The following is a 27,325-nucleotide window of genomic DNA, read 5'->3' as shown; positions in this document are numbered from 1 at the left end:
TCCGGCAACCTGTGCAAACTGAGACTTAACAATGTCCTGTTTCCAGGTAGGCAATAGAGCCCAATGGAGGCACTGGATGTTGATACGGTGCAGCCCAAGGCCTCCTTAAGAGAGGTAGCCAGTGCTCGTCTCTGAAAAACCTAGAGTCGGACACGAATAGCAGAGGTCGAGACTCGATCCCCAGGGCCACTCTCTACAACACAATCATCAAAAAACCAACAGGTCACAGGGCCTTGGGAGCAGAATAAAAGTCGCGGCACAGGCCCCAGGAGAGGAGGGGAAGAGAAGCGAAGCTAAGGAACCTCCTGCGGTTCGTTAACCACTACAGGAAAATCAAATCCCGAGGGCACGCCAAAGAAGACAGGACTGCAGGTGAACCGCCCGCCAGGCCTAACCTCCCTCGGTCCCATCTTCCTCTGGTTCGCACGGTGGGCCCAATTCAGCCCGTTAAGTCTACCTTCTCTCTCTTCCCCGGTGACAGCGCCCGCCCCGGACATCCAGCCTCCGTTCTCCCCTTTTAATCTCCATTACCTTTGACCCGCGCACTCTTGGTCTCGAATTTGGTTAGCATCCTTCAGATCTCCGGCTTCGACCTGTTAATCCGAGCCCTGACACTCCCTGCTGTCCTTTGGTTGCCTCCACGTCAGCGTCCCCCAGCCGCGACTCCCGGAAGTTCCCCAGACACGAACTTCCGGCCCCAGGAGCTCCGGGCCACAGAGACGACGCCATTGTTGGCCTAGAGAGGCCACTGCCGGACCAGGAGGGAACCAAGGCTTCCGCTCAACCGAGACGCAAGATGGCCACAGATGGCGGCGGCTATGTGGCCGACCTGGGAAGTCGGAGTCTCCTTCGCCTTGTGTCTTTCTGCGTCCTACTGGCAGGTGAGACCTACCCCGCCCGTGAGCTCCAGTTTGTAAGAAGAATCCTCCGGATCTGGCCGGCCCGAGCGCTGCCGTCTCCCTTCTGGTCCCCGCAGCCCCTCCGTCCCCCCACCCTGTAAATCCTCTTTCTCTTTCGTTCCCACGACAGAAGTTCCCCCTTTGCCTGGACCTGAAGGTCCCTTCTCCCCCGCGGCACGTCGTGTAGACCAATTTCCTCCTCCAGGCCTCTTCCTGGACTTCCAGCCTCACTTTCTCTTACTTTGTCCGGGTATCTCGTTTCCCCCACGGCCCCAGCCACCCCACGCACAATCAGAAAGGACAGGTGTTAGTTAGCGTTCAGCTTTCTTCCCAGTGCGTTTAGACTTTTAAGATAAAAGCGCTTGGTTCTGTGGGTGCATTGCGGCGCTTAGGAAGGTAAATGCCTTATTTCTTTCTCTGTTATTCCACTGTAAACCCGCGTCCCTGTACTTCACCTCAGTTTGTCCCATCAATAAAGTGAAACTAAGGTAAGATATTAGTTCTCTTAACTGTCTATGCCGTGAAATAATGACTCAAGAAACTTTAGCCATTTATAATGTGCACAGGTGTTTGCTTACACCCATTTATTTTCTGGTATATGGCTTTCTAGTTGGTCAAGCCCTAAAATACAAACATGCCTGTTTATAACCACGACGATATCTTCCCCCAAATTGAGATTGTTTGTTTTAAAAATCCCCAAAGGAGAAACTAGCTGCCTCACACTGTGGGCACACACAAATGACTTACTGATGTTAGATTAACTGACAGTGTGTTTGGCATAAGTTTTCTCCCAGTTCCATTCAGACCCCTGGAAAAATGTCTCAAGAAGATTTTTTTGCTGTTGTGATCTATATTCTTAGACTGGCACCCATTTATTAACTAATTAGTCATGTACATACAGAAGAGAAAAGCAGAAGTGTGGTTGTCCATGCAACCAGAAGCAGGTACACCTGAGGTTAAATACCTTTCCTTTGACAAATCAAGTTTTTTGTCTTTTAGCTTCAATGTCAGTTGCTTTATGATTTGTAGTAACTCTCTGTGGTGCATAGCTGGGTGCATTTATTTGTTCCAATAATGTGCGCAGGAGGTGAGAAGAATAGATATTAGTCCCATTTTAGAAAGTATGATATACTCAAGCCATACAACAAATTTGTGACATGATGAAGGCTAGTACCAATGTCTCTCAATTTCTTCTTATACTTTTTATCTTCTGATCAGGTTTGTGTGAAGGAAACTCAGTGGAGAAGAAGATCTACATCCCCTTAAATAAAACAGCTCCCTGTGTCCGTCTGCTCAACGCTACTCATCAGATTGGCTGCCAGTGTGAGTTGAGGTTGGGATTTGTGTTCGTGGCCATTGATATTTCAGTCTGTGCCCTAGGTATAATAATCCAAGTCCTGCTTGGGAGTCGTAGCACACAAATTAGGCGGTGTGGGTAGTAGGTGATAGAGAACCATTTGTCAAACCAGGTGAGATAATTAATAAGAGCAAACATTTAGGAAATGCTACATACAAGGTTCTTACATGTACATCTCATTTAACCATCACAGCAACCCCATAAGTAGGTCCTGTTATTACCCCCATTTTACAAATGATGAAACTGAGTCTTAGTGAAGTTGAATAGCTTTTCCAAGATCATTCTGCTATTAAGTGATGAAGCTTGGCTTTGAGCCCCAGTGGTCTAAGTTCTAAACCAGGACTCTTAACCACCCAGTTGGTTAGATAGAAAGTTATAGTCTTTTGTAAGGAGTAAAAGCCTCTTATTCTGTGAAGTCCACTCATCACCTGCACTCTGAATGCTCTTTTTGGAACCAAAATGGGCTTCCTTAAGGCAGTGAACTCTTTGAAGAAGAAGGCATCGAGAAACCAAATAGTTACAAAAGGAAATAGTAAAGGATTTAGATTTGTCTGTATGTTTTGTAAGTGTGTTCCAAGACAGGCTACCCTGTCAATGTGGTACGGGTTGATGACAAGTATTCCAGTGTCTTGGTTTAGAGCCATAATTCTCATGCCTACTAAAGGACCATGTGATGTGTTTTGAAATTACACATGCTTGGGTCTCACCTTTAGAGATTTAAATTGAGTAGATCTGAGGTAAAGCACAAGCATCTCTATTTTTTAAAACTCCAAAGTGATTCTGATATGTGGCCAGGGTTGAGAAGTACTGCTCTAAAACAATTTATGAGTAACACATCCAGTTTTGAGTGGGGAGAAAACTTGTGGGGAGACCCTAGGATGTCTCTACATGTATCACTAGGGACTTGAGGGTATTGCTACATAGAACTCAAGGCATTCTGGACTGGATCGTCCATCCTCTAGAGCGGTGCCTTCCAGTCTTTGTCATGAAGCATATAGAAAATGTTATTTGGGACTTCCCTGGCGGTGCAGTGGTTAAGACTCTGAGCTCCCAATGTAGGGGGCCCAGGTTCGATTCCTGGTCAGGGAACTAGATCCCACGTGCATGCCGCAACTAACGAGCCTGCCTGCCACAACTGAGACCAGGTGCAACCAAATAAATAAACAAATGTTTAAAATAAAAGAAAATGTTATTTGTAGAGCATCCTGGGGTAATGGATGAGTCTGCTCCCGGCCTGGGGTGACCAGTGTAGGGTTTATGGAAACCCTCGGTCCCCAGCAATGAGAGGACTCGATATCAGCACACCTAATCTATTCAAGGCCCATCATTTGGGAAACTATTCTACAGAACTCCTTGAACTTCTTGATTAACCTTTCCCAAAACTGGCCAAAAGCAAGTAAAGTCATTTCCAAATAGGGCAAAGGAATGGAGATCCAAGGAGGCTATGAGGTCAAGGAAATCTACACATATGTTTTCACAAAGGAAGATTCAGTGCTAGAACTCTAAGCTTGAGATCTAGATCCTGCCATTTCATGGAGAAAATGCATGTGTAAAGACTTTGGTGTCTGCTGTTACAGAATCTTGTATATGTGGCTAAATGAGGTTGAGGGAAGAGGGCAAGAAAATGAAGATCGTAGAGCCTTTCTGACATTTAACAAACAAGGTCTCTAATGAGTAGACTTCGGGCCTCTTTTGTCCTCCATTCCCTCCTAGTAGCCTTCAAATGGAGCCAGGGTAGTTCAGCCTTTCAGTTACAGTCCAGAGTTGGCTGCATTACGCAATGTCTTGTGACATTTTGTGGGGGGGATAAATGATCTGCAGAGTCAGTGAAGCAAAGTCAGAATGGTCAGCTGTGGGGGCTTTAATTTGACCCATTCTGTTCTGGCAGCTTCCGTCAGTGGGGACACAGGGGTTATCCACGTAGTACAGAAGGAAGAAGACCTACAGTGGGTGTTGACCGATGGCCCTAACCCCCCTTATGTCGTTCTGCTGGAGGGCACGCTCTTTACCAGGTAAGAACTCTGTGTTCCTGCTGAGGAAATGCATCCAGAGAGGGGAAGTGTCAGTGAACAGTCCTCACACTTGTGAGTGAAAACTTCCCTTGGCTGCCCTGGTCCGATCAGGGCAGGGGGTGGAGTGATCCTCTGAAGAAAAGATGGGCCATTAAAAGGAATCGTCTCGGTGACCTTGTAAGTAGAGCTCTAGTTGAATACGGACCCCAGGGAGGAAGAAGGGGTGCACAGAGACAGGGTAGATGAGATTAAGCCCTGAGTTCAGATCAGGTCATGGTTCTCACTCAGAAGCTAAGAGACCGAAAAGACAAGAAATGAGTCGACAGTGTTGATTCCCCTAACTCCCCATTTGTTTCCATCCTAGGGGGCAGGATGTCGGGCTGCCTGATAACCTCCCTGCCTTTGTTCATGGCATTGTCACCCTATTCCAGGAATCTGATGGAGAAGCTGAAGGGGAGAACCAGCCGAATTGCTGGTCTTGCAGTGTCTTTAGCCAAGCCCAGTCCTGCCTCAGGCTTCTCTCCTAGTGTGCAGTGTCCCAATGATGGGTTTGGTAAGAGCCCCAAGGGATCAGGGGAGCCTGCTGTCACCCAAAGCTCATTGTTGCTTCACTCTCACATCTTGGAGGGCTTGGGAAGAGGTGTGCGTCTGTCTGTGTATAGTGTGAGCAACTGACTCCCAAACAGAAGATTTGTTTCTTTGTCTTTACCACTCATCCCTTCTCTCTCCTGCTCACCTTTCTTCTGCTTACCTTCCATCCTCCCTTTTTGTCACATGCTCAGATCCCTAACTGCCCAGCTTAGGGCTCCCTGATACCAGTGTCTGTTTTACTGTAGGTGGTGATAGGTTGATACTTGCTTTGAGTCACCGCCTCCTTCAGAACTCTTAGTCCCAATCCTATGATATCCTAGCCCTCCTTCCTTACCTGGTCCCTGAGTGCTTGGTGTCCCAACATCCTATCCCCTGTCCTCCCTTTCAGGTGTTTACTCCAACTCCTATGGGCCAGAGTTTGCTCACTGCAGAGAGATAGCATGGAACCCCCTGGGCGATGGCTTGGCTTATGAAGACTTCAGTTTCCCCATCTTCCTTCTTGAAGATGAAAATGAAACCAATGTCATTAAGCAGGTAATGACTCTGCCAGCTCCTAGCAATCCCACTTAGAAAGAGAATGATTTTTTAGGCTCTTCTCCTGTTTAGAGAGAGTCTTATTCTACTAGTACACCCTCTGAAAAACAGTTGCTCCAGGAAGAGCCAAGAGGTTTATTTTTCTCACATTCCCCTGTCTTCTCTCCTGCCTGAAATTAATAGCATTAAATATAACATTTAGACTGGAAGAAAACATAAAGAATACTTAATATGAGATAAGGTATAGAGTCCTGGTTAAGAACCCTTAGTGTGGTAAGAAAGAGCATTGGACTAGAAATTGAGAGATTCAATTCAGTAATTTCTGAAATTCTTTTTAGCTCTAATGTTCTCTAATTCTAATCTAATGTTCTCTAATTTTGATACATAGAGCAGTTAAGAGATTTGTCCAAAGTTACATGGTGAGTTGATGTGCAAACATCTTGAATTTCATTTTTCATCTCTCAATTTGGTGCTCTTTACAGCAAATCACATTAGGAACAGTGGCTGAAGCTCCGAATTGGGGCAGGCTGTTGGTATAGGGTAATTTCATCTGCCCCAACTAAGTCATTGACTCTGTGCCCCTTGGCACCTCTTGGTGAGTTTTTCTCTTTGACCGTATAGCTCCTGTGGTTGTACCAGGACAACTTAGCTCAGGGACAGATGTGGGAATGGAGCTGGGCCCTCCTCCTTCTGGGAGTTATGGGATGGACTCCACAGCTAGCTGCCTCATCAGGGTTCATCTCCCCTTGTAGTGCTACCGCGATCACAACCTGAGTCAGAACGGCTCAGCACCGGCCTTCCCACTGTGCGCCATGCAGCTCTTTTCACACATGCACGCCGTCATCAGTACCGTCACCTGCATGCGACGCAGCTTCATCCAGAGCTCCTTCAGCATCAACCCAGGTAGGACAGGTCCGAGGCAAGCTGGGTGCCCTGGGGTGGGGAGGAGGGGTCAGGCCAGGGAATGTGGGTGAGACCACTATCGAGATAGAGTGGGCACAGGTAGGGAGCACTGGGTGGGAGAAGTGGAAACAGTTCTACACAATCGAGGCAGCTTGTCCCAGAAGTGGACGGTGGCAGAGAAACCAACGTGGAGGAGTGGAGACAGAAAATGACTTACAGAGAGGTCTTCTGGGCCTTCTCTGTAGCTACCTTCTCCCTTACCTGTTGATCTCTCACTGTCTGTGTCCTGCTCAGAAATCGTCTGTGACCCCCTGTCCGACTACAACGTATGGAGCATGCTTAAGCCTGTAAATACCTCTGAGACGTTGGAGCCCGATGACAAGGTTGTGGTGGCTGCCACCCGGGTGAGTGTTGGCCCCTGATCAGGGTGAGCGGGGCTGGCACAGAAAGGGCAGGCAGGCCTGTTTTGGGCATATGAGGTGTCTGAGTTGCTACAGTGGGGAGCCTCAGACAGAGAGGGATCTGGGCTGTGGGACTCTGGGGTTCTAGCCATCGCCGCAGGACATGAATATTTTCTTGGCCAGAACAGGAGAGGGGGATTGGGGCCTGTCCCGAATTTCCATTTTCAAAGTGTACCTCCCCTGCCTTGTCTGCCGTGCCCAGCTGGACAGTCGTTCCTTTTTCTGGAATGTGGCCCCAGGGGCTGAAAGTGCTGTTGCCTCCTTCGTCACTCAGCTGGCTGCAGCTGAAGCTCTGCAGAAGGCGCCCGATGTGACCACCCTGCCCCGCAATGTCATGTTTGTCTTCTTCCAAGGGGTGAGGGCTCTTTGGCTGGGGTGGGATGGCTGGGAAGGAGCGGGTGGTAAAGATGGGAGTGGCCATTGTTTGGGGACGATCTCAGCACTTGACTTAATTGTTATTCACCAGAGAGCTTCTAGATGTGTCTATGTGTGTCTCCCTTTCAGATTCCCCCACTGTAGGAAGCCTTTGCACCCTGACCTGGAATTGGTATACTGCCAACTCCCTCACTCCCCTACGGATACGGTCTATTTGAAACATTCTTTTACATTCTCTGGACCCTTTCCCTGCCACCTCCACCCAGGAGCCCTGAGGCTCCTGCCTCTCCCCACTGCCACCACAGACTGGCCCTAGGGTAAAGGAACAGCAGCCGTGGCTCAGTCGGCCGAGGTGGGGGAGAAGCAAAAAGCAGACGGTTAGCAGCTGATGTTTGCCTTGGGCCTCCACTTAGGCTGCTCTCCCCACATCTGGGCTCGAGAAGTCCTGTGACACATACATGTGAGGCATAGCCACAGCTGGGAGCTGGGGTAAGGAGGAGGGCAGAGTCACATGACTAAGCTGGACAGCAGTTGAGATGACACAGACAGTAACCTTTGTAACTACAGCTTTGATGATCTGGCCCCAAGGCACTGAGACTGCCCTAACACTTTGGAATCTCTGTTCCCTTTCCCACCCATCTCCATCCCTCAGGAAACTTTTGACTACATTGGCAGCTCAAGAATGGTCTACGATATGAAAAATGGCAAGTTTCCTGTGCAGTTAGAGAACATTGACTCATTCGTGGAGCTGGGACAGGTGTGCAGCATGTATCCTCCACCCCTTCCTTCCTACCTCCTAAAGCTTCACCTCTGCTGTTCTCTTGTACCCACTGCAGGTGCCACCACCTCTTCCCTTGACTTCTGATCCCACTCTTTTCTCCCCGATATGGGCCAGAATGGGAGACTAATTATAAATGTTGCTTCTTCATCTTCCCCTCAGGTGGCCTTAAGAAATTCACTAGAGCTTTGGATGCACACAGACCCCATGTCTCAGAAAAATGAAACTGTACAGAACCAGGTAATCTGAGCATCTCTTCCCCTCACTTCCCCTTTCAACAGCTCAGAACATGGGCACCCTCTCGCCCTGGCCCTATCCGCACCAGCCTCCAGGGCCTGTGAAACAGGACCTTAGGTTGGGTGTTGGCCAAAGGGTGAACACCCGGCTGTTACAGCTCTCCGGGAAAAACCATGAGTTCAGCTTCTGTCACTGGTTCCCTGGGATGGATGGTCCTCTGATCATTCGGTGCCTAGTGAACTATCACTGCCCATTAAGGACAGGATGTGAGTGGCTCCTTTCTCTCCTGCTGCCCCAGGGACCCAGCTGTCCTGGCTGCCCTTCCTCATCCTGGCTGTGTAAGACTCCCTACCCAAACTGTCTTCCACTTTCCTCACTCCTTGTTCAAGACCCTCTGTTTTTTTCCCTGAGGTCCTCTTCCTGCCATGCCAGCTTCAGTGTCATCCCTGCTCTGGCTTCTTACAGCCCTTACAGAGTGGGCTACTGGTGTGGCATTCAGCATTGTTTTGTATTAGTTTTTGCTCCTCCAGTTCTACACAGCAAATAATAAGTAAAACATCAGCTGAGGATAAGACAGTGTCCTGAGGACAGTGGGGTTTACCTGTAAATATGAAAAAAAAGAACCCACAGGCCTCTTACTTCTCTGTGCCGTAAGTTAAACAGGATGGTGGGAGCTGCAGGAAAATTCAGAGAGCCTTGATCCCAAAAGGCTTGAAGGATTTAGACCTAGGAGAATTTAGGGCTGCTCAACTGATTGGGGACTTGAAGTAGAGAGTGTTTCAGGTCTAAGAGAGACCCTTCCTGCTTCCTCTCCCCAGTGCATCCCATCAGCTAATGCCCCTCATCCCCCAGGTGGAGGAGCTCCTGACCACCCTGGAGAAGAGCGGTGCTGGCGTCCCTACTGTAGTCCTCAGGAGGCTGAATCGGTCCCAGCCTCTCCCACCATCTTCTCTGCAGCGATTTCTTCGAGCTCAAAACATCTCTGGCGTTGTTCTTGCTGACCACTCTGCTGTCTTCCAAAACCAGTAAGAGTCACCTAGCCTGCGTCCTCTTTGTTCCCAAAGAGAATCTGTTCTGCAGCCAGAGGTCCATAGAGAGAAATGTCTCTGTGTCAAGAGAGATCACTGCTCGCCCCTGTCCCCACACGACCCTCACCAAAATCTCAGGTCAATCTGTGTTCTTTGCTCAGTGTCTTTTTCACATCTAACCTGGTCCCCGCGTTTGACTTGACATTTCATCTTAGAAAACAGTCCTCACCCTGAGCCCTTTCCTAGCACAATCCTCCTCATTTGTGGTTCCACCTCTCCAAAGCTCTCCAGGGGCCTGAGTTCCCCAGGGCTGCCAGCAGAGGGCATCATCTCAAACGCGCGGCGGAATGATGTTGGAGGTTCTTTGGCTGGAGCACAGAGAGCTGTCCCTGCTCTCTATGACCCGCCCAAGGGTGCCTATGGCCCGCCCAAGGGTGCCGCAGACAGTACTCATACTCTGTGAAATGTAACATGTTCTTGCCATGTGGTAAGTGCGCGTGGTTCAGTGTCGGTGTAAAAATGTCCCTACAGCTGAGGGGGCTCCAGCAATAAAGGATGAGGCCCTGGTAATCACCTCTCTCCTGGTCCTAGGCACCTCTAAACTGCCCCTAACTTGAGGCCTAGGGTAACAGGGGACTTGACTCAGGCTGGATTGCTAAGCCCCCAGCCTTCCTTCCCTTCTCAAAACAGGCCAAGTGAGTTTCTGAGTAAAAATGCATAAGCTCTGGTTCTCCAGCCCCCACCCAGTAGCACCTTCTCATTTATTTAGGGCGGTGACGGTTCTGATACATAGGGTCAGCTCTCTTCTCCAAACCTGTCTTCTGTATCACTTTGTGGTGAGGGGTGATTCATCATTTGAACATATGTTGGACTTGGCCGTGAGGCTGACTTGATTCTGTGGGGGGCAGGCATTCAGTGATGGTAGAGGCTGGGAGCGCTCTCCTCTTAGCTTCTCTTCTAAGATCTGTCTTGGGGCTTCCCAAGGAGCATCAGGGTGGCTTGACCCAGTGTAGTGTTACATATTTGTGGACAGACCTGCTCGTCCCCCTCTACTCCCAGCCACCTTCAGTATGAATGTACATTGAAACAATCATATGATTGCTCTGATAACGTATGGCAGGGTTCTCTGAGAGTCGTCTTAGCCACCCTCCTGTATCTCCGACCCAAATGACACGGAAGTGTCTCTTACGTTTAAAGATCTCCCAGGAAGGAACGGTTCCTGCATTGTGATCTTATTTACGTTTTCTATCTTGTCGGTCAGGCGAGTCTTTGTATTTAAGCACTCCCACGCTCACTCCTACTTCGCCATTCTCTATGCCTTTTCAATGTGGAATCCTGATTTTCTCTCTTCCCTCCTCCCTGTATGAGGAAAACTGAGATCCCAAGTTCCTGCAGAAGGGACAGTTGAGGGAGGAAAGGGCAGGGCCCTGGCTGAGTGCAGCCAAGGCTCATGCTGGCTTTCCTGGCAGCTATTACCAGAGCATTTACGACACTGCTGAGAACATTAATGTGACCTACCCTGAAGGGCAGAGCCCTGAAGAGGACCTGAACTTTGTGACAGATACTGCCAAGGTAGCACCCACCCAGGCTGGGTGGGAGCGTGGGGAACACAGTGCAGACGGCTAGCATGTTCGTGTTGGAGGTCAGAGAACCTGGGCCATTCAGCCACCTCCTCACCTACTACAGGCTCTGGCAGGTGTGGCCACGGTGCTGGGACGTGCACTGTACCAGCTCGCAGGAGGAACCAACTTCAGCGACACCATTCAGGCCGATCCCCAAACGGTAAGAGCAAGTGGGCCCTGGCTCCTTTCTGTCTGTTTACACAGCAGGCTACCCCATCCTTTATCCTGGTCCCTTGCCTAGTTTCCCAAACCTTGGCATTCAGCGGCCCTGGATGTGCAGGTGAGGATCACTGATGCCCCAGAGGGCTCTCGGGTGAGCCTCATCTGCATCCTGTGACCAGCCACCGTCTCCCCAACCCCAGTGTCTGGCCAGTCTGGTTCCTACCCCATGACTGGATCTCCACTAATAATTCTTTCCTTGGGCTCCAAGTCACAGGGGTCTCTCTTCTCCCTGTCCCAATCCTAGGTTACCCGCCTGCTCTATGGGTTCCTGGTTAGAGCCAACAACTCGTGGTTCCAGTCTATCCTCAGACCGGACCTAAGGTCCTACTTGGGTAAGCACCTGGTGTGCGATGGGACCCTTAACGAAGGGAAGGGATAGAGAAAAAGTCATCATTTTGATTTAATCTTTCCTTTCTCCTTTTTCCTATTTTCTTTACCCCCTGTTTTCCTTTCTTCCTCCTGATATCTGTTGGATCCTTTTCTCTTAACTTTCTCCTCTCTGGCTCCTGCCTGTCCCTGGGCTCTTCCTATCCCTGACCATCTGCACCCCACCTTCCACCCACCAAATCCTCCCTTCCCTTGTGGTATCTGGTCAGGTGACGGGCCTCTTCAGCATTACATCGCCGTCTCCAGCCCCACCAACACCACTTACGTTGTACAGTATGCCTTGGCAAATTTGACTGGCAAGGTGATCGACCTTACCCGAGAGCAGTGCCAGGATCCGAGTAAAGTCCCCACTGAAAACAAGGATGTGAGTGGTAGTGGACATTGGAGGCGCCCCAAGGGTCCCCGTCCCTTGGGAAAGTTGGTGGATCTCCTAGGCCCAATTGGACCCAAGAGATTGGGAAGGAGAGGTGGAGGGTTGCAGCCCTTTGAACTTGAGTATTGAAGAGGCAGTAACCTGGGTAAAAACGGACCATCTAGAGGGTAAAGGGAGTGAGAGGGAGAGGATCCTGTCAGCCCGTTTGCTGTGGCCTGTCTTCTGTGCAGCTGTACGAGTACGCTTGGGTTCAGGGCCCTTTGAATTCCAATGAGACAGACCGGCGTCCCCGGTGTGTGCGTTCCACGGCACGACTCGCCAGGGCCTTGTCCCCTGCCTTCGAATTGAAGCAGTGGGGCTCTACTGAATACTCTACATGGACTGAGAGCCGCTGGAAAGACATCCGCGCCCGGATATTTCTGATAGCCAGCAAAGAGCTGGAGGTGAGACACGGGTTGGGGAGGGTGGGGCGTGGGGGAGGTGGCAGAGGTCTATTTGACCTCTTTTTATTGCCTCTTGTCTCTTACCCCCTTCCATCTCCCATTTGCCCCAGATTTGCCACAAAAACCTGCTGCAAATCTGTCCCTGGTCAGCCAGCATGCGCCATTAGGAAGCTTGTCTTCACTGATAGTTTACGTATGTGTTCATTCTGGACATATGTTCCCATGGAGACCCAAAGAGATATGCCTTCCCCTGTGGACCCTATGTAGCCCTTCCGCAGCTCCACTCCCATCCGGTATGTCCACGAGCCATCGCTAGGACGAGTCAATCTAATAACTTACTGAGCACCTGTCACAAGTGAGTCAGTCACGTAATTGGCCACAAGAGAATCAAAGTCGTGGGCCCTACCTTCTGGATGCTTAAAATCTAAGTAAAAAAGGCAGAAGCAAGGACAGAGGTACTTTACTCCTCTTTTCAAATGGGGAGACGTTGCCTATGGTTGCTCAGTACTTGGTGCTTGGAGCCAGCTCTGGAGTTCCAGTGCCCTGGCTCCCAGCCCCAAGCAGTTACCCACAACTACACTGAGTTCTGAGAGCACCTTTCTCCTTCCCTGCCCACCCCCTCCTGCAGTTTATCACCCTGATGGTGGGCTTCGGCGTCCTCGTCTTCTCTCTTGTCGTCACCTACTGCATCAATGCCAAAGCCGATGTCCTTTTCATTGCTCCCCGGGAACCAGGATCTGTGTCTTACTGAAGAGGACCCCAGCTTTTCCTGCCAGCTCTGCAGTTCACTTCCTAGATCATCTATCCCACTGGGACATAAACCACTAGTTTGTCACTGGAACCTCTCTGGGCCTGGCTCGGACTGACATTAACATAAAGTGGAACTGCCCAAAAGAGACAGTGAGAGAGAAACGAGTTACCTGCCGCCCCCATCTTCCCCTTCCCATCTCCCCTTCCCTGTGTCTTCTTCCTCACCCCTGCCAAATCCTGGGATGACAAATAGAAGCTTCTTGCTCCTGTTTTGACTCCTGGCTACCTACCCTAACTTTCCCTTCTTCAGGATCCCTCTTGTTTTTCCGTCCCACCTTATACCTCCTTCTGCTCCCCGCCCCTCGCCCCCTTCCTGACCAGGAAGGACATGAAGGGGTGAATGCCAGGAACAAAGTGCAAGGAAGCCCTGAGGAGGACAGGAGCCATCTGTGGGCTGAGCCTCCTGTCTCCCTCCTGCTGTCCCGTCTCAAGGCCCTTAGATGGCACGTCAGGGTGGGTGTGCTGCTGGGTGGGTATCCCACCTCCAGCCCACAGTGCTCAGTTGTAATTTTTATTAAGCTGTAATATCTATTTTTGTTTTCTTTTTTCTTTTTGTGTGTGTACGTGTACATGTATACAAATATATAAATAACGAGTCTCATTAAAACAGACTCTCCCACATGTCCTGTACCATTACCTGTTATTCTTCCTGAGCCCCCTTGTTCAGTGATCCCAGATTGGAGTCGTGGAATCGTAACCTCACATGCTCTCTTCTGAGTCCCCAGAGAGCCCGAGTAGTAAGGCTCTGTCAACAACAGTGGAAGTTCTGGCAGAAGGGTTCCTTGTGGAGCCCTGGAATCCCAGTTTCCCTCTACAAGAGCGACATTAGCACGGTTTCTTCCCACTTTGTATTCGACAGACATTTCTCTCCTTATCTGAGGCCCGGGCTGGGGTCCAGAGATGAAGGGAACACAGCAGCCTTGACCCTTGAGTAGCTCACATTTGGGCTAAAGGGAGAAACATACACTCACAACTAGGTGTAGTAAATGGAGAAATTGCAGCCTCTCCAGAGTGCTTTGGTAGCACATGGAGGGGTTCAGGGCAGTGGGGGTGGCATTTAGAAAGGCTGCAGAGAGGAGGAGGCACTTGGGTGGTGATTTAGAGCTCACCAGGTGTGGAAGCATCGAGCCAAGAAAAGGCATGGCTCACGCTTGAGAATGGTAGGTTGTTCAGAGTTCCCGAGCCGTGAGGATCCGCAGGCAGGCTGGGGCCAGGTCACAAAGGCCCTTGGGTGGCACGCTAAGCGGTTTGTGCTGTCAGTGGGCGTTTGGTAGACCAAAACGGGTAGTTTTGGACCCTTCTAGAAAGGGAATCTCTGCTCTTTGGAGATACTCTCATTCCCTGGGTCTTCACAGAGGCAGAATTCTGGAGGATAGCAGAACTGCTAGATGATGGGCAGGGGCTGAGTCAACTGAGGGGGGACGCGAACCGGTGGGAGTGGCGCCTGAAGCCAGCCTTCTCCGCTAGCTGCTGGCCAAGGGCCTGTCTGCAACGTGCCCGAAGACAGCAGAGGTGGAAAAGACCTGGCCATTTTCAGAGTCCCAAGCACTCCTCTTAGTTTCCTGATTAGACTACCTTTTCAAATCCTGCTGAGAGGAGATGATTTTTCTCGAGGTTTCCCGCCAAGTTCCCTCAGGGGGCATGTTTGGGATTCTGGGGTGTGGAACTATACCCCGCTGCTTCCCCTCCACCACACCCCTCCCAGTTTGAGCTGGAGAAGCTGTGCACTGTGCTGGCGGGAGTTGAGCACAGCTGCCACCATCGCCTGGGCCCACTCCATGCCTCCCTCGGCCAACAGGTCTCCCAGTGGACAGAGCGCTAAGCTCCCTCATCCTGCTGGCAGCTTCTGGAAACGAGGAAGTGGCTGAGAACCAGTGAGAGGGCTGAACAGGGAAGCAGAGAGTTAGGCAAAATCAGTGGATGGGGTGGGCAAGAGAGGGGTACAGGATGTAGGGTTTTCTGTCCTCCGGTCTCCTCCTGGGGAGGAATCTTCAGCACCAGCTTGTCTTCTGCCTTCCATGCTACCCCTACCTCCCCCTCCCCCCCAAAAAGAAATTACAAAACCAAAAAACATGTCTCCTGAGGAGACCAGGCTCCATGGAAGGGGCAATAGACCCCCAGATAACCCATTGGGGCCCTCTTTCTGAGACCACAGTCTAACTCCTCCCCAGCCACCTCCTGTGTCCTGGAGACCACATGCGATTGGCTAGCAGCATCTTAGGGCCACAGACTTAACTCGTTAGCCTCCCTCTTCCTGCTTGCTCCAGGCCCTGCTTACCTCTGTGCCACCTGAAATTTGTCATTTTCCAGCTCCTCCTTTGCCCACAGGGCTTCCCTCCCTCCCTAATCCTACCCACTGCTAGTTCTCACGGCACCTTCTCTTCCACCCAACCCACGTGGACTGTTGAATAACAGACCACCCTGCTCCAGGACCCAGTCTGTCCTGTCTCTACCTCTTCTGACACCTGGTCCCTCGAGACTAGCACCGAAGGCTTTTCTATTAGATGGTTTCTCTTTCCCAGCTTCTCTGAGTAAAGGGTTTACTCTTTTCTGTCTCCCACATCCCAGAGGCACATCCTGGGAGGAGATGATTTTCACCCAGAGTCTGGTGTTCTGTACCAAGATTCCACCTTTTTCAAGATGACTTTGTTTCTTCCAGGGACCATATGATAAGCCCTGAGAAATTGTGTGTATGGCCTAACTCATTTGATAGATGGGGGAAACAGCCCAGAGGAGTGACGTGGCTTGCTCAAGGTTACACAGCATATTAGAGCAGAGACTGGAACATCTCTTATATCTGCACTGGTAGCTACAGTGGTAATAAACATTTATGGAGCCTGACTACAGGCAGGGCACTCTGTCCCAGCATCGTAAAAGGGTATGAGATATGGCACCTTCCCTTAGAGACTTAGGATCCAGAGTCTAGATGGCTGGATGGGACATGACACGAGATAAATAACCAGGCCAGGCAGCATATGTTCCATGCAAAATCAGTGCTATAAAAAGGTTCTACCCGAGTTCAAAGGATGGAGGGTTTGCTTTGGGTGGGGCCAGTAAGGAGAAGCTTCATGTTGTGGGAAGAGCTCAGGACCAGATTTTCTGGAGTGTCTCTAATGCTCTGTGTGACTTTGGAAAGGGCATTCCCCTCTCTGGGCCGCAGTGTTCTCATTTGCACAAAGTGGAGTCAGAGGAGGCTGCTGTCTGATGCCCCGCCCTGCTCTGACAGTCAGCCTCTCTTCCCTTCTCCCTTTCATCCTAAACCCCTCAGGGCAGCGGATGGCTTGAAGGGTTGGCCAATTCATGAGCTTTTGAAGGTAGTTAGAAAGTTCTCCCACTGGAGAGGGAGGCCTGGGGGCACTGATTGCCCTCTAATCTGGGGACAGTAGACTGTGGGTAGTGGCATAATGTGGTAGAAAAGCCATCCTGAAACTCAGCATCCCATCCTCAAAAAAGCTTGGTGGGAGTTGTTGAGTTGGTGGGAGTTTGGGAAGCAGAGAGCCTTGGAAGGTCAGGGTCCATGTGGGCCTCAGGTCAGCTTTTGATTCTTTTCTGAGTCCCACACTCAGAAGGTAGAGGGGTTGGCACACTCCTGTTGTTGAGAAGGGCAGGTGGAGCCCCTGTTCCCAACCAGAAGAACATGGGACAGGAGCGGAGGGGGCATCTCAGGAGGCTTGAGGAGATGATGCAACTGTGAGTAAATCTTACCAACCTCTGGCTCCGGCTGGCTGGCTGCTCAGGGGCTGGGGGCCAGGACCCTAGAGTCCTTTGTCTCTCCCCCCATCAACTGAGGAAGAGTTAGAGAAACTGGAGGGGAAAAAGGAACAACAGAGATGAAAGAGGGTATCTGGAAAAAGAATAAATGAGTGAAGGGCAAGTGGAAGTAGGCAATCCTTGATGGGCTGAAGGAGGGAAGGAGGCTGGGAGTGCTCTGAGGGAGCTGAGCCTGAGGGGAGAGAGGCCAGGCGGGTGTGCTGCGGGGGTGGGGGGAGTGGGCCCAGAGCTGGTGGTGACAGATGGGTGGACACAAAGAGGAGGGCTTCGGGGAAGACAGATGGATGGGGGAGGGAGGAGGAGAGGTGGGGGGGCAGTGGTCGGAGGAGGCCTAATGAGATTGGGATGGGCTTGGAGCTGGGGAGAGGTGAGCAGAGAGGAGAGAAGAAAGGAGAGGCTGCCTTAGGAGACAAAGGCGACAAGGCCTAGGGGGCCGGGGGTGAGAGAGGGCTCAGGGCCTGGCGCTGAAAAGGGGCTTCCAGCAGGGCTGGAGGCAGAGAAGGGGACAGATTGTGGAGACCCGCTGTCACCTAGAGGCACAGAGAGGTGGAGACAGGGAAAGACAGACTGAGGGAGAACACGTGGAAGCAGACAAGGAGGGAACTTCAAAGAGGGAAGAAGACCCAAGACGAGCCACCGCTTCCCAGGATCATAACAGATCCTGCCCAGGAGCTCCTGTGACCCAGAACACACATGATAACACCCCTGCCCCGGGCCACTCCCAGGACGGGTCGCGCAGTGTGGCACAGTGAGGGTTAATGCCGTCTGCTCTTTCTGCCAGCCGCTTGCCTGGTTGGGTCCCCAGGGCTCCCCACATATGTCACCCCCTCTCCTGCCAAACCCACGGCTTCCCAGCTCCTCCAGGCCCTGCCCCCACCCTCAAGGACCAGGCCCCCTGCCCCCATGTCTTCCCTACATCCCAACCTCACTCCCCCACCATCTAACTCACAGGCAGGCAGTGTGGCGATGAAAAAAGATGGGGAGTAACAATCTGAAAAATTGAACACCTATCAAATGCAAAATAACAATAAACCACAGAGCCCCACTCATCCTCCCACCCCCTCCGCATCTTCCTGCCCTGCTTACAGCAAAGACCCCAACACAACTCCCAGGGTTCTCCTCCCCCCGCGGGGCCTGGAGCTGCCGGCAACCTGAGTTGACCTCAGAGCTCTCCCCAGCCTCCCTCAATCACCATGCCTCATATACACGCATGGACGATTTCTTGCCACCTTTGAGTCACTGCACAAATGTAAGGGTTTGGGGTACCTAGCACTTTCCCATGCACGGTGGGACAAAAGCCCTACAAGGAAGGCAATATTTTTCCCATTTCACAGATGACAAAATAGGTTCAGTCAAGGTTAATGATAGGTCCAGGGGATCCCCTGGTGGTCCAGTAGTTGGGACTTCATGCTTTTGCTGCCGAGGGGCTGGGTTTGATCCCTGGTTGGGGAACTAAGATCCCACAAGGCTGCGCAGCCGAAAGAAAACGGTTAATGATGTGTCCAAGGTCACCAGGACTCGGACGCAGGTCTACTGGCCCCAAGTTCAGTAGAATTAGTAGTTCTTCCCAGCACGCCATGCTTTTAGCTCCTCCTCTTTATCATACACTATGTCCTTTTTAGCTACACCCCCTAGGTGCAAAAACTGAATCCCTGAGTGAACACTGGGGCTGGGGGCCCCAGAGTCCAGGACCCTGGAATGACAGATGCAGAGGAAGCAGACAGAGGTGGTCCCAGAGCACTCTCCCACCCCCATGTACCATCAACCCTCAGCTTGCACTGGGCGCAGCCTGGGCTGAGTGCTTCAAGGATGGAGGTTGCAGGGTTGAAGTATCTGAGCCGAACTGCCTAAAAGGAGGGAGGCCGGGAGCAAGGATTTGGTTTCTCTCTCCCATCTCCACCCCACCAAGGTTCCCTTCTGCTTCTGCGGTCTCTCCAGGTTCTGTTTCTGTTTTTCTCAATGTCTCACCCTTGGGGAACCAGGCCTCCCCATTTCAGTAACAGTCCCTCATCTCTATAGCTGTTTGTCGTGTCTCCCCTCCTTGTCTCCCTGTCTCCAGTATTTTTTTGTTTCCTCACAACTGTCTGCACTCTGCTTCCCACATGTCTGTATATCTCCACCCTGTGTTGGGGCTTCCCTCAGGACCCTCTCCCAGTATCAGTACCTGTCCATCCCTGAATATCCATGTTTTCTCCACATCCATAATTCACCCAGGTCTGTGTCTCCCTAACCATCTCCTCTTTTCATGTCTCTCCCCATGTCTCTATCCCCCTGTATCTTGCATCCCCGAATCTTCCACAAAGCCTTGGCAACCTGGCAATTCTGCTCCCATCTTCTCTCTTCTATCTCTCTGTCTCCCCTACGTCTCCATCTCCCCGTAACGAGTCTTCCCATTTCTCTGTATCTTCCCCATGTCTGTAACCTCATGACTCTGTTTTCTCATCTTGTTCCTCTCTGTGTGTGTCTCGACATCTCCCCACGTCTCCCCCTTCATTTCCTCTGCTTCTTCTCCATCTCCCATTTGTTCCGTATCTCTCCTCTCCTCCATGGCCCTCTCTCCTGAGTCTCTCTGTCTCCCAATTTTCTTGGATGAGGTAGAGGGCAAGAGGGTGGGGGAGGTAGGATTGTTGTTGCTGGGGGCTCATTAGGTAGAGATTGGTTTTTAATCAGCACCATGGCAATGATGATGCAAGAACTGAGATGCCACCTGATCCCCTGCCCCCCAGCCCCCCTCCTCAAGCCTCCTTTCCCCTCCAGCTCAGCCAATCTGCTGGCGCCTGGGCACCTGTCTGGGCCTGCCCAGGTGGGAGTTGGCACCTCCCAGACCTGGGGGTGGGGGAGCTTGGGGAAGAATTACAGGACTCCCCTTAGGGAATGCCTTACCCTGGAGAAAGCCCAGAAAAGGTTGATCGGCAACAGGGAAATGGCAAATGCTTCCAAAATCCTGCAGGTGGACTGTGCTCCTACTAAGGTCCAGACCCATTACGTGCATTATCTCGCTTAATCTCCGTGGCAACCTAAGCGGCAGCTATATTTAATCCCATTTTACAGAGAAGGAAGGTTGAGGCTCAAGAGGTTGAGTTACTCATCCAAGGTCACACAGCCGACAAAGCTTTCTTCACTGTAGCAGTGTAGCCGTCTCTGCAGTCCTCCCAGCCATGGTTCCTTCTCGATATTCACAGAGGTTCAACGAAGACATTCAACAGCTGAGTGGGGAAGAGAACTTCAGATACGGAAATGTAGCCCACTGCCTCTGTGCTTCCCTTGCTCCCTGCTCCTGCCAGCCTGTATCTCACACACACACCACACACACACACACACACACACACACACACACACACACACACACACACTCAGACACGCATGCACATGGACACACAGGCTGGACGCAGCTGAGCTATTGATGTGAACTTAATCAATGTCCATTTGCATATGATTTTGCAGCTAGTTTTCTTATTGCTCATTTGATGCCGCAGCATGCTTGAAGCCTGCCTGGGTGCCCTGCCCTCCTCCCCCAGTGTCCATCCAACCCTGCTTCCTCCTCTCCCCACACTCCTGTATCCTGCTCCTTTTAGCCTTTACCTCTTTCCTCCTGAGAGCCCCCAATTCCCAGTGGGTCAGGTTGGGCCAGCCAGCCTAGAAAAACTCCTTGTAGGATCTGTGTCCGGAATCTGACCCCACTCCTCCCCTGGTGATTGGGTAGGTGGGAGGCTGGAGGCTGGGATAAGAGGGTGTGGGGTGATTGAGTCCCAGGGTGACAAGGGCAGGGGCCTGAGCAGTAGCCACAGGCAGCCTGGCAAAGGGGCTGGTGGGAACCAGCTTTACGAAGAATGAGAGCTTGGTGAGGGCAAGGACTCTAGGGACCTCTTCTGCGTTTTCGTGCTGTCCACTTGCCCTTTTCTCGATCTCCCTGTTAGTACCTTGGAGAGCCTTTTTCCCAGGGAAAAGGAGATGTGGGAAGGGGCTGTCAAAGCCCAGCTGGGACTCAGAATGGGACCATGGCACTTAAACCTGGCTTGCTGGGGGCCTCTGTCCCTGCCGCCTCTGGTGTGGGAGACTGAGGGGTTTCATCTGTGATCCTGCCCTGGCTCTCGCCCCAGCCCCACCCCTTCCCCAGCTCTCCATTTCTTGCTTATGAAATATGCATGGAGAACAGATGTCCCTGCTCCCCCACTCCTCGCCCCCCCCAGGGCCAGCCCCACCCCCAGCTCCCAGGGGGGTTCCCAGATCCCTCTGCCAATGGCTGCCTGGCCTTACTGTTTAATATTGATAAGGGGGGGGGGCTGGGCCAGCCAATGGAGAGCTGGGGGTGTGTGTGTGTATCTCCATATATATACATAGGGCTGGGCCAGCTCAGGTGTGTATGTGTCTGTGAGCGTGTGGTGTGTGTGTGCGTGTGAGTGCGGGTGTCCCCAGTACCTAGCCAAGCTCAACCCCTCCACCTGGGCCCTATATCCCCAACATGTGTACCCCTCTCCTATGCCCCGGAGCCTGTACAGCCACGCCACGCTGCCCCGGAGAGGTCTAGAAAGCTGGTCAATAACTTTGCAGACGGATGAGCTCTGAGCAGCCAGAGGAGACTGGGGCTGTCAACGCTGCCCCCCTGTCCTGCCAGCTTGGATCCCCTCACAGGCTCCTCCTAGGTAAAGGGGGAACCAAAGGCTGGGGAGGGGTGGGCGTGTCCCTCCCACTCTCTGGCTCAAGTCCCCTCCCAGAGCCTGCCTCTAGTTTTCTCTCACGCTGTGTCTCTCTCTGTCCCTGCACCTCCCTCTTCCCCACTTCTCCCCTTTGACTCTTTGTGCCTATCTATTCTCAGTCGGGTTGGGGATGGCAGAAGTGGGGCAGGAAGTCCTATCCTGGATGCTTGGAATTCTGATCCTCGGAACCTGCAACTTTGAAACCAGAAGTGGATTTTGGGGTGAGGACTGACTTGATGGGTGAATAGAAGCTGCTGCCAGGACTGGAGCTGGGGAAGACAGTGGGTCCAGGTGGAAATGGGACTGGGGTCAGATTGGGAGCAGAAGAGGGGAAGGGAGGGCCAAGTGATCAGGGATGAAGGAACATGGGGACCAGGCAGGGCTGTGATAGATGTGCCGAGAGCCCCATAGCTGAATTCCTGGGTCATGGGGGTGGGGAGTTGGTGCACTAAACACATACTGGGAGGTGCTGACTTTGGGGCCTCCCACGCTATTGCCATCCATCCCCTCATGTTCCTTTGGACCCTGGAATATGCGGTGTGTTCTAAATTTCAGCACTCACCCCCGTCTGTTTTGTGTTATGGCTGTGTGCGTACATGCTGTCAGATGTTGATGATCTCACACCCCCAACCTCAGAGCTTACTGTTAGTGGACTACTCATTTGAGCCTGTTTTCTACATGGTGGGGCGGGGCAAGCCTGGGGAGTCCTGACCCCTGTGAAGGTGTCCATCAGGCAGGAGAACCCAGACTGGTGAGGAAGGTGATTGCGAAGGAACCTCTGTGCTTCTGTTTCTGCCACTTTAGTCCGGCTGAGCTCACAGTGAGTGGCCCACTGTTCCCACTTGACATTCCCCCACAGCAAAGCCCTTTCCCCAGCCTTCCCCCAGACCATGTTCCTGCTGCCTCTTCCTGATTTCCTCTGGTCCCAGGGACAAGCAAGCTTCGCCAAGCCCCAAATGGTGGCCTCCAAAAGCTACCCCTATCCATCTCTGCCCGCCACATCTGAACTGGCCTTGGGCTGGGGGAGGATGTGGAGTGGAAAGCTGATTATGTTCCCTTTCCCCAATCTTCCTTGCAGAGTTGCCAAAACGGCCAGGGAATGGCAAGGGTTGAGGGTGTTGAGGACAGAGCTGGAGGAAGGGACTGTCCTGAGCAGGGGGATTGTGACCAGAGGAGATACCTCCCCCTGATTCTAGTGGTCGGGGTGGTAGGATCTGGTGTCTGCAATGGTCCTGTTGTGGGGTTTGGGGGCTGGGAGGGACTGAACTGGGCAGCTGTGCCGAGTTCCATATGCCCCAGTCCACTCTACAAAGGGCAATCTGTGTGTTTATCATCCTCTCCCCTCCACACACACATACAGAAGCAGCCAGGGTGGAGACAGGCCCTGGGAGGGAGGGGATGGTAGGGCCAAGGCTTGCAATGCTCCCCTCACGACTGGGAAAGGTTTAGAGCCACAGCCAATCTCTCTTGCAGCTGTGGCTCCAGTCTCGCTCAGTTCCCCCCCACCCCTTTTTAATTATTAAAAAAAAATCATTGTGATAAAAACATATAACATAAAATTTACTCTTTTAAGTGTACAGTTCAGTAGTGTTAAGTATATTCACATTGTTGTGAAACAGAGCTCCAGAACTTTTTCATCCTGTAAATCTGAAACTCTATACCCTTTGAGCAACACCTCCCCTTCCCCACCCTCCCCTCAGCCTCTGGTAAGCACCATTCTACATACTGCTTCTATGAAGATGAATACTTACATATATCATATTAGTGGAATCATACAATATTCATGCTTTTGTGACTGACTTATTTCACTTAGCATAATGTCCTCAAGGTTCATCTATGTTGTAGCATTGTGACAGGATTTTCTTCCTTTTTAAGGCTGAATAATATTCCATTGTATGTATATGCCACATTTTCTTTATCTGTGTATCTATTGATGGACATTTGGGTTGTTTCCATATCTTGGCTATTGTGAATAATGCTGCAAAGAACATGGGGGTGCAGATATATCTTCAAGATCCCAATTTCAATTTCCTTACACATAAACACAGAAGTGGGATTGCTAGATCATATGGTAATTCTACTTTTAATTTTTAAAGGAAGCTGCATACTGTTTCCATAGCAGTTGCACCATTTTACAATCTCACCAACAGGGCAAAGGGTTCCAATTTCTCTCCACCCTTGCCAACACCTGTTATTTTCTGGGTTTTTGTTTTTTTTTTTTTTTGATAGTAACCATCCGAATGGGTATGAGGTCATATATATCTCATTGTGATTTCGATTTGCATTTCTCTGATGATTAGTGATGTTGAGCATCTTTTCATATGTTTGCTGGTCATTTATATATCATCTTTGGAGAAATGTCTTCAAGCTTTTTGTCCAGTTTTTAATCTAGTTATTTAGTTTTTTGAAGTTGAGCTGTGGGAGTCCTTTATAATATTCTGGATATTAACCCCTTACATCTATATGAATTGCAAATAACTTCTCCCATTGCCTTTTCACTCTGTTAATTGTGTCCTTTGATGCACAAAAGTTTGTAGGTTTGATGTAGTCCCATTTGTCTATGTTTGCCTTTGTTGCCTGTGCTTCTGGTGTGACATCTAAGAAATCATTGCCAAGTCCAATGTCATGAAGTTTTCCCCCTGTGTTTTCTTTAGGAGCTGCAGTTTTAAGTCTTACACTTAGGTCTTTAATCCTCTTGCTCAGTTTTATCCTGACCCTGTCCTTCTCATTGCTTCTTCTCCTTTCGAGTTGCCGACTTTCTGGATCTCTTCCCTTCTCTCCATCTTTCCTCTTACTCCTTGACACCATGGCCTCCTGCCTGTCTCTCCTGCCTCACTGCCTCCACCCCTTCCCATGTTTCTGCTGTTCTTTCCCCAAGCTTACAGTACCTCCCCCTCTCCCAGCCCATCTTAAACCTTCCTCACCCCTCCCCATCTCTGAGCTGTCCCCTCCTTCCTCCCTCTGCCCTTACCAATTTCCCCTTCTCTCTTCCAGGCTCCCGACCAGAACGCTGACCATGGAACCCTGAAGCGGCTCTCACTTCCTTGAGCTCAGTGGCAGACCCCACCACCCCAGGCCCTTCCTGCCCCTCCCGCAACCAGCTTTCAGGCTCCCAGAGGGAGGGGTGGGGAGGGGATCCTGATCTCACAGGGCGAGGGGCATCCATCATGATGCTCAACTCAGACACCATGGAGCTGGACCTGCCTCCCACCCACTCTGAGACCGAGTCAGGCTTCAGCGACTGTGGGGGCGGGGCGGGCCCTGACGGGGCGGGGCCGGGGGGGCCGGGAGGGGGCCAGGCTCGCGTCCTGGAGCCAGGAGAGCCGGGCCGGAAAGACCTGCAGCACCTGAGCCGTGAGGAGCGGCGGCGCCGGCGGCGCGCCACAGCCAAGTACCGCACGGCCCACGCCACGCGGGAGCGAATTCGCGTGGAAGCCTTCAACCTGGCCTTCGCCGAGCTGCGCAAGCTGCTGCCCACGCTGCCCCCCGACAAGAAGCTTTCCAAGATTGAGATCCTGCGCCTGGCCATCTGCTACATCTCCTACCTGAACCACGTGCTGGACGTCTGAACACTGCCTGCCTCCCGCCCTGGATTCACTCCTCTCCCCGGGGCTTCGCTGGGGTCCCTCCTCACCGCTCACTGCTTAGAACGGCCTCTCCTCCCTGAGTCCCTGTACCTTGGCATAGCATGTACCCACAGGCCCTGGGCCCAGGCAGAGTGCCCACCGGTTGGTCGATTGGTCGAAGGAGACTTCCTTTTACTCATCTAGGCAGCCGGAGGGCTCTTCTCGTGGGTACCTTCTACAGTTTGTGGTTGGGACACAGCCGGTTAGAAATGTTTTTGCTTGGGTGGTGGGTATACAGTCTTGGAATCTCCCCTTGGCTCGCTCATGGGCTGCTGCCTCTTCTACTCCTACATCCAAATTTTCAGAGACACATCCCCTTCCCCAGACCCCGACTCTGTCTCCCATCCTGTTTGCACCCTGTTGCAGCTTCTCCTGCCCATGGTAGAGGGGGGGCATGGGAACAGGAAAGGGGAAGGCTGGGGTTAGAGGGTGTGGGCTTTTCCTTAGACATCTCAGTCTAGTCCTTGGGAGGCAGGGGCATGGTGAGGTAACTCCTGTGAGGGGAATCTCAGTAGCTGGGGATTATGGACAAACTCTTCCTGTTTTCTATCTTGTTCCTGAGGCTTAGCATATACAGACCTCGGATCTTACTTGGTAGTGAGTGCCTTGCCCTCTCTGAGCTATTTGGCCCCCTCCCTATCTCCTCCCACCCCAACCATCCCAACTTTCTTCTTCTTTGTGTGCAGCTAGAGAAAGGGAACCTAGATCTTGGGGTAGGGGGTGATGTCCCCCAAATCAGCCCAGAGTATCTGCAAAAGGCCCAGGCAGTGAGTGGGCCAAATCTCATGTCTGCTTCCTCCATCCCAGTCCACCACAAAGATGTGCAAAACCCACACTGATTTCTCCCTCGGATGCAGGGGGGATGATGCCCTATTGTTGCCCTCTGGGAAAGCTCAGCTCTCCCGACCCTAGGACCTGTTTATTATATTTTTTCTGCTTCCTTAAGCTGCCTTTATTAGCAAGGGAAGATAACCCCCTACCCCATCCCACCTCGTGGCTCTCTGCGCTACCCCCACGTTGCTGAGCGCCCCCTGCTCAGTAGCCCAGGGTCCGTGGCAGAATGAAGGGCCTGAGGACCTGCGTAGAAGAGATGAGCTCACCGCACTTCCCATGCTTCCACCTCCCTCGCACCAAACTCCTAGCTCTACAAGGATATTATTTATTTACGTATTTATTTATTTATTCATCTATTTATTTACGTATTTATTTATAAATATTACTATTTATTGCCGAGTCGTGCACTTTGGGGTCGAGTGAGGGAGCTCCTGGCTGTCCTAGCCAGGTCTCTCTTGCTTCCTCCCTAGTTATTCCCTTCCCTTTCTTGCTCCTTCTGTAACTCCAGGTGTGTGTGGTGATCCCTTTTGCTCACCACACCCATATCCCTTCCTGGGATCCATCTGTCCTGACACCCTAGTCCTCTGGGATGGCGCCCCTCCCCCACTTCCAGGGCTCCTGGATCCTTCTTCAGCTCCCTCCATCCCCAGACAATCCCACCCCAGTCCTGCCTGCTCCTTTTCTCTCTCCAGCCCTCTCCCATGACCCTCACTTCTTCCTAAGACCCCCAACAGTGGGCCCTAAAGGTCTGTGTCCTGTGTCCTGTGTGTGATTTCCTCCTGTTGCAGTTCTGATTTCATACAAAAAGAAGAATTAAAGTGACCTCGTTCTAGCACCAGGTACAGCTGTGGATTATTCAATTGGGTTGGGAAGCTGGACTGCAGGTTATGATAGAGTGGGCGTTGAGGGTCCCAAGCTTTGAAGGCTTTCCTGATGGGATCATGAGAGCTCACTATGGTGAGCAAATGAAAAAAGAGAGAAGGAGTCACAGAGTAAAGAGGTGCAGGGGAGGGTGTAACAGGTCCCAGGCCTCTCCACCTAAAGTACCATGTACTTCCATCTTGGCACCCACTGAGTGAAACTTTCTGACCCCTCTGATGTTGTGCTTCTGCTCCTGGTCTCTATGGATCAGGGAAGGAGCTGAGTGTCCCAGTGGAACCCAAGTTAAACATGTGTCTGTGGGTCCACGTTGCTGGGTTATGAAACATTTCATGCCATGGCTGTGAAACATGGCCTTCCCCATTATTGTCTCTGAGCTGGATCAAAATTCCTTGCAATCACGGTTCTTGGCCCATTTTGTGTTCCCCAACTTTCAGATACTCGAGAGAACACAGTGGAGGACCTGGTACTAAGAGAAGAATAGGG

General features: G+C 51.6%; 3 protein-coding genes across 5 annotated transcripts in view; 2 read left to right on the top strand and 1 right to left on the bottom strand.

Annotated features, from left to right (window-relative positions):
• The window catches only part of COPA (COPI coat complex subunit alpha), a 50,306-nt gene extending 49,617 nt beyond the window's left edge, over nucleotides 1-689 (bottom strand). For both annotated transcript variants that reach the window (XM_033414316.2, XM_004284431.4), the window contains exon 1: nucleotides 532-689. In XM_033414316.2, coding sequence (XP_033270207.1) covers nucleotides 532-571 — 40 coding nt within the window. In that variant the 5' untranslated portion in view covers nucleotides 572-689. The remainder of the gene's footprint in view (nucleotides 1-531) is intronic.
• A 34-nt stretch (nucleotides 690-723) lies between these two features.
• NCSTN (nicastrin) lies at nucleotides 724-13,653 on the top strand. 2 transcript variants are annotated; one of them, XM_012538507.3, is made up of 17 exons: nucleotides 724-881; nucleotides 2,118-2,222; nucleotides 4,145-4,268; nucleotides 4,700-4,821; nucleotides 5,248-5,393; nucleotides 6,146-6,296; nucleotides 6,591-6,700; nucleotides 6,960-7,112; nucleotides 7,785-7,889; nucleotides 8,073-8,150; nucleotides 9,000-9,172; nucleotides 10,645-10,747; nucleotides 10,862-10,957; nucleotides 11,264-11,351; nucleotides 11,616-11,770; nucleotides 12,010-12,222; nucleotides 12,333-12,665. In XM_012538507.3, exons 1-17 carry the CDS (start codon nucleotides 797-799, stop codon nucleotides 12,387-12,389), a joined length of 2,064 nt encoding a protein of 687 aa, XP_012393961.1. In that variant the 5' UTR covers nucleotides 724-796; the 3' UTR covers nucleotides 12,390-12,665. The 2 variants fall into 2 exon arrangements, with proteins under 2 accessions (XP_012393961.1, XP_004284477.1); XM_004284429.2 differs by lacking the exon at nucleotides 12,333-12,665 and adding an exon at nucleotides 12,851-13,653 and having other exon boundaries at nucleotides 749-881.
• A 7,511-nt stretch (nucleotides 13,654-21,164) lies between these two features.
• Nucleotides 21,165-26,781, top strand: NHLH1 (nescient helix-loop-helix 1). The gene is made up of 2 exons (XM_004284428.3): nucleotides 21,165-21,446; nucleotides 24,495-26,781. The coding sequence occupies exon 2, from the start codon at nucleotides 24,668-24,670 to the stop codon at nucleotides 25,067-25,069; it is 402 nt and encodes a 133-aa protein (XP_004284476.1). The 5' UTR covers nucleotides 21,165-21,446; nucleotides 24,495-24,667; the 3' UTR covers nucleotides 25,070-26,781.
• The last annotated feature ends 544 nt before the right edge of the window (nucleotides 26,782-27,325 follow it).

The sequence above is a fragment of the Orcinus orca genome, chromosome 1 (assembly GCF_937001465.1).
Source record: "Orcinus orca chromosome 1, mOrcOrc1.1, whole genome shotgun sequence".
Classification (NCBI taxonomy): Eukaryota; Metazoa; Chordata; class Mammalia; order Artiodactyla; family Delphinidae; genus Orcinus; species Orcinus orca.
The sequence above is the reverse complement of the archived record's forward strand: the minus strand, read 5'-3'. Positions and strand labels throughout refer to the sequence as shown.

What these genes read in the sequence shown, in the direction of transcription:
- NHLH1 (XM_004284428.3), top strand. Translation starts at nt 24,668, where the DNA reads ATGATGCTCAACTCAGACACCATGGAGCTGGACCTGCCTCCCACCCAC.
- NCSTN (XM_004284429.2), top strand. Translation starts at nt 797, where the DNA reads ATGGCCACAGATGGCGGCGGCTATGTGGCCGACCTGGGAAGTCGGAGT. An exon ending in TCTGCTGTCTTCCAAAACCA is followed by an intron (nt 9,173 to 10,644) that starts GTAAGAGTCACC and finishes CTTTCCTGGCAG; the next exon opens with CTATTACCAGAGCATTTACG. An exon ending in TCCCCACTGAAAACAAGGAT is followed by an intron (nt 11,771 to 12,009) that starts GTGAGTGGTAGT and finishes TCTTCTGTGCAG; the next exon opens with CTGTACGAGTACGCTTGGGT.